Genomic DNA, 6,265 nt, shown 5'->3' on the forward strand with positions numbered 1-6,265 from the left:
CCAATCTTTGTGTCAGTTTAGATATTCTTCATTGGACACAGATGGAATTATAATATGAGCTCCCCAGATATTTAAACTGTGGCACAGAGAAAAAGCCACAAAAGCACATTAATTTTTGGCTCAATGTGTGAGAGAGCATCATTTCTTGTAATTAGTTTTTTTGGCCAGAAAAGAAATTTGACATGTAAACTTGTGAAGAGTTATAAAATATTCTGCATCACCCAAACTCATCATGAGAATTGTCTTGAAAACGTCCTTTGAAGAACTGAGCCAGAAAAAATGTAAATCTCAACAGTACTGTGCAAATGTTTTAGGCAGGTGAGGAAAAAATGCTGTAAACAAAGAATTCTTTGAAAAATGAAAGTGTTAATCATTTATTTTCATCAATCAACAAAATGCAGCGAATGAACAAAAGAGAAATCGAAATCAAATCAATATTTGGTGTGGCCACCCTTTGCCTTCAAAACAACATCAGTTCTTCTAGGTACACTTGCACACAGTTTTTGAAGGAACTCGGCTGGTAGGTTGTTCCAAACATCTTGGAGAACTAACCACAGATCTTCTGTGGATGTAGGTATCCTCACATCCTTCTGTCTCCTCGTGTAATCCCAGACACACTCGATGATGTTGAGATCAGGGCTCTGTGGGGTCCATGCCATCACTTCCAAAACTTCTTGTTCTTCTTTATGCTGAAGATAGTTCCAAATGACTTTAGCTGTATGTTTGGGGTCATTGTCCTGCTCCAGAATACATTTGGGCCCAATAAACAATCATTTATATTTCTCAAAGCATTCTTTGTTTACAGCACTTTTTCTCAGCTGCCTCAAACTTTTGCATTGTATTGTATATCTGAGACGTTTTGTTAAAACAAATACAATGACTGGCCACTCTGTTAGGTACACCTGTTTAGCTGGTCCTTAACCTAGATGTAATCAGCTGAGCATGGCTGAAACTAATTGCATTTAGGCATGTAGACATGGTCAAGATGACTTACTAGGGTTGAATCAGAGTAACAGAATTGTGGTGAAAATGTTATTTTGAATGTAGAGTTGTTGTGGGCTGGTCTGAGTGTTTCAGAAACTGCTGATCTGCTGGGATTTTCCTTCACATTTACCTGTAGGGTTTTTAGAGAATGGTCCAAAAAAACAGAAAATATCTAATGAGCAGCCATTCTCTGGGTAAAAAGCTTTTTTGATGACAGGGGAGAACGGCCAGACTGCTTCAAGCAAATAAGCAACCACTCATTACAACCAGGGTATGCAGAAGATCGTCTCTGATTGTACAACACATCAAACCTTGAAGCACATGGGCTACAGAGGCAGAAGACCACACCAGGCACCACTCCGATCAGCTAAAATAATGAACAATAGATGATCTAAAAAAAAAAAACATTGTCTGGACTGAGTCTGGATTTCTGCTGTGGCGTTCACGTTGTTGGGTCACAATTTGGTGTAAACAACACAAAAGTGTGGATCCCTTCCATCGTGTAGCACCAGTTTAGGCTGGTGGTGCACTGTTTAAACGCCACAGCTTGGTGTTGTTTCTGACCATCTCGATGTCTTCATGACCACACTGTACCCATCTCCTGGAGTCTACTTCCTGCAGGATAACACACCATGTCACAGAGGTCAAATCATCTCAAACTGGTTTCTTGAACATGACAATGAGTTCAGTGAAGCAGTTTGAAATGGCCTCCACAGCCAAAACATCTCAATCAAACAGAGCAACAGGAGATTCAGGATGTGTAGCCACATAAAATCTATCATGTCAATATGAATCAAACTCACTGAAGAATGTTTCCAGCACCTCGTTGAACTGCAACGAAGAATTGTCAGTGGGTGTATATGTGGCTCTGTCATTGTCTGAGGTTTATAGGGAAAAAACAGTTAAGTTCAAATAAAAGTTAAATAGGATTTAAAGCATCTTCAATTTCTATTCTTGAGCTCTTACCTCTTTTCATTTTCTATTAAACTGAGCTTCTTCTTTAGTGTCATTTTTTTTTTTAATTTTCAGAGTTTGTTCATTCTGAGTAATTGTTTTCATTATATTGAAATAAGCCACTTTTCATGTTTTAGCTGCCGTAATTATGATTTCCCAACTTCTAGAAAAAATAATTTCTTTTTTATTTGTTTTGGGGTTTTTTTTTGTTTAGATATGAGGAAGTTTCTGGAACTCTTATTGCTAGAAGACCACTTTTCAGCACCAGCCAATAAATAAATAAAATAAAATAATACACCTGCTTATTGTGTGAGGCAGCAGGCAGCAGGCAGCTGTGGGCCCCTCATACACACCTCCGTGTTCCTGTGTCGCAGCAGGCCTTTGATCAGGTAATTGCCCCTCGGCCCCGGAGTTTGCATCCCCCATATGTCTCTATGGCGACCACCTCTTCAGCATCCATCTGCAAGCCGCCTTCACACCCCTTTTAAGATGAACTTATATGTTACGAAGCCACAAGTGAAGTAGCACCGTTTCCACTTAAGCTGCAACCTATTTGTGAAATCTCACATATGATGAATGGTGTGTGTTTATTTTTTTCCCCCTCTTTCCATGGGTTTGTCCATACATCCGGCACATGCAAAAAGCTCCCACACACACACACCTCAGTGGAATGGTGAAATACATTTTTTCAGACTGCAATAAGGAAGCTTTTGTTTCACTCTGAACGCTTTGATGTAACACCCATACATGCATGACACGACATGATCAGAATGCAGGTGGCACTCATAAGGAACCATCTCAGGACTCAGGAGTCTGTGTGAAGATGCTGTGCGGAGGGTAACATGCTTCAAATGCAAGGGATTAGATCCTGTAAGGAAGTGAGGTGCTTTTTTGACAGATTTAAATGCACAGCTGCCCCTTTAAATTTAAGACCACTTTCCTCTTTAATGCCTGCAAGATCACATTTCAGTTTAATTAATTCCTGCTCTTGTAGAAAGAAATTCTCTAATTAGAGACACTCTTTCATCCATTTAAATATTCTCATTATATTTAGCATTAATTTATGGCCACATTTCCCAGAAATTCAGTTTCATCTATATAATTTCCTCTGGGATTGATGTTAATACAGTATTCTGATTCTGATTTAAGATTTTTTTTTTTTTTTTTTATTTAATAAACACCAAAATGGCATGACTCTGCAATGAGTCGGCCTCCAACAGGTCAGCAGTGGAGGGAGAGGTAATTTAGTCATATTCAGACAGGATTTCAGACGGATTAAAAAAAAAAAATCAAATCCACATGTGGAAGCTGCACAGTCACATCCTTAACTGTTGACGCTTCTGCTGGGAAAAGTGTCTCGTTATGCACCTTGCTTGAGGGCACTGTAGTAGATATTTAATGCCATCATTTGCATGCGCATGCATGGTAGTTTATAGAAGCTGGGTGACGGGTTATCACCAGAGACAATGACAATCCTTCAGAAGTTGAAGGTTATGTTATTGTGACTAAATCCCTTTCTGTTTTGCTAACTGCCACATTATTGCATCCATTATTATTGCATCCATTATTAAAGTATGTAATTACTTACGGTGTAGCAGAGCGACATCATAGATACATGTCATTGTCTATAATTTAATGTCCAAAAAATTGTCGTCTTAGTTTTTTTTTTTTAATTTTCTGTTGTTTTTTTTTTTAATTCAATTAACAGACCCCACAAAATGCTTCATATTCTTCTTCTTTCTTATTTTTTATACAGTAACATATTACAACAACGATCGCCTCAATGTTGTAATGTAAACCATCGGATTAAAATAACCCTAAAATTTCGACTGGCACCTGAGGAAAGCATCACATTTCTAAAAGCTGGAAACACTATATTATTGATTTTTTGCCTAGTTAAAATGTTCTTTTTTTAATTTTAAATTTCTACAGTTTAGCTACTGGAAACGTGGATTCACAGTTTCAATTCAATAAATTCTTCCTGGCGCAGAATTTAAAAGTGTTAAAATAATGACTTCAGGGGAAAAAAGTATTAAAAAGTTGTTTTTTTATTGGACATCAAAGAACAGGATGAGCAACACGGAGCTTGAATCAAACGATCACAGCTTTATCTATGCATAGGCTATAGACATCTCTGGAGATATTTAACGATGGTGATGAGCGGCAATAATCATTGTGAGCCCTCAGTTCTTGTTTCAGAACAATCTGTTCGCAGGCTGTTGGTCTCTTTTTCACCTGGATGTCTCCAGATCAGCCCTCAGTGATCCGGTGAGTCTTGGTGGTGTCCCGGGCGCACACGCACGCGCAAACTTGAACCATCACGGTCTGCAAAAGTGACACTTGATGATTTTCTTGAAAGCGCTCTGAAAATCTTTGTTGAAGTACGCGTAAATGATGGGGTTCAGTAAAGAGTTGGAGTAGCCCAGCCAGTTAATGACATCCTCTAGCCAGCGGGGCATGTAGCACGACTCCTGGCAGAAAGGCATGACCAGGGCGACGATGAAGAAAGGCAGCCAGCAGAGGATGAAGGTGCCCATGATGATGCCCAAAGTCTTCACCGTTTTGCGCTCCCGTGCCAGCGCGATCTTCCTCTTCGCCTCCGTCGCTTTCTCGTGCCTGCTCTCGAAGAGCGGCACGGAGCTCGGGGTGTTGGGCAGCGGCAGGTTGCCTTTGGAGTTGCTGTGAACTTCGATGATCTCCAGAGACTCGCCGTCTTCGGCGTGTCTCACCGCGCCGTTGACACTCGGCAGCGGCCGGGGCTCCACGCTCCTTTTCCAGCTCTTGCCCTGTGGGTCTCCTTGGATCTTTTTATGGAAGAGCGCGGGAGAGAGCGCCAGGCAGGAGTCGGACACTTTCTTCTTCTCCGTTTTACGCACCGTCCTCCTGATGCGGAACCGGGCAGCTTTGAATATCCGCCCGTATAAAACCAGCATCAGAGTTAGCGGGATGTAAAAAGCCCCGAAAGTGGAGTATATTGTGTACCAGGGGTCTTGCCTTATCTTACACTGCTTGGGGTTCGCCCTGTCCTCTGCCATGCTGCTGGGCTGGGAGCGCATGATCAGCATAGGCGGCACGGAGATGGAGAACCCCACTAGCCAAGTGACGCTGATGAGGACGGCGGCTCTCCTCGGGGTCCTCTTCTTCATATAGTCTATGGGCTCGGTTATGGCCCAGTATCTGTCCAGAGCGATGGCGCACAGGTGCAGGATGGACGACGTGCAGCATAGCACATCCAGAGAGATGAAGATGTCGCACGGAATCTGCCCGAGAGTCCACCGATTCAAAACCTGGTAGAGCGCCGCCATGGGCAGCACCAGCACCGACACCATCAGGTCCGTGACGGCAAGAGAGCCGATCAGATAGTTGGCGACATTCTGGAGAGAGCGCTCCAGCGCGATGGCTGCAACCACGCACGCATTCCCAAATATTGCGCACAGGATGAGCGCGCCGAGCAAGAAGGATGTGACCACTTGGTAGCTGAGTTTCACCTCCTCGTCTTCTGGTTTTGGAGCTTTGTTTGAAGAGTTGTCGAGTTGAAGCCAGGCGGTCGTGTTGTTTGTGCCCTCCATCGTTGGGCCGCTTCGATGCGACTGGAGAGGTTCTACTCTGCAGAGCGCATGGCACGGGAACACCGTGAAGAGCGCATAGCGGTCAGCTGGTCTGCCGAGAAGTGCAGAGAGGCTGTAAACTGCGAGTGTTGGCTGCTGACGGAGAATGATGCTGCGGTTTTATACCGGTGATGGAAAATGCGTCATTTCTGTGTGAGGCTGTAACAGAGGCATGGTTATGTCTGTTTAGTCCACAGCGCAGGCAGTGAAGATGTAGGAGCTGTGAAAAAAACACAGTAGTTTCCTTTTACTCCGTGGTCTCCAGACTGCAAGTGGATTAAGATGTATTTATTTATTTATTTATGTAAACTTTATTGAAAAAAGTGGATTTGCTCATTTTTGCATGGCCTAAAATTAAAATCTTTTTTTAATTTAAAACAATTTCAGTTATTGTTTCAACTCGATATGAGTTGATATGAAATGTGTTTTTCTTCCCGTGTATTTCATTTGTGGCAGTCGTCTGCTTTCAGCACCACGATCAGCGCAGTGCAGTCAATCTGAGATGTCACACTGCCACCCGGCGTTGATTCACTGTCACAACACATAAACAATTATTACATTTTTGTTATCTTAAGCTTCAAACGCCTTCAAAATAAAAAGTAAAATAAAATAATTAAAAAGTTTGGCCATTGTGCCAGATTGTTGTATTATTATGACACTGTATTATTTTCATTCAATTGTTCAATGTTAAAAACCAAAAAACATCAAGAACAATATAA

At 42.0% G+C, this 6,265-nt stretch overlaps 1 protein-coding gene across 1 annotated transcript; it reads right to left on the reverse strand.

The window, feature by feature from the left end:
* Positions 1-3,986: 3,986 nt before the first annotated feature.
* Positions 3,987-5,798, reverse strand: htr1ab (5-hydroxytryptamine (serotonin) receptor 1A b). Its single transcript, XM_084934668.1, has one exon. It carries the CDS (start codon positions 5,505-5,507, stop codon positions 4,257-4,259), a length of 1,251 nt encoding a protein of 416 aa, XP_084790794.1. The 5' UTR covers positions 5,508-5,798; the 3' UTR covers positions 3,987-4,256.
* Between the last annotated feature and the right edge of the window lie 467 nt (positions 5,799-6,265).

The sequence above is a fragment of the Perissodus microlepis genome, chromosome 7 (genome assembly GCF_051167445.1).
Source record: "Perissodus microlepis isolate ML-2025 ecotype Zambia chromosome 7, ASM5116744v1, whole genome shotgun sequence".
In the NCBI taxonomy this organism is placed as follows: Eukaryota; Metazoa; Chordata; class Actinopteri; order Cichliformes; family Cichlidae; genus Perissodus; species Perissodus microlepis.

What these genes read in the sequence shown, in the direction of transcription:
- htr1ab (XM_084934668.1), bottom strand. Translation starts at nt 5,507, where the DNA reads ATGGAGGGCACAAACAACACGACCGCCTGGCTTCAACTCGACAACTCT.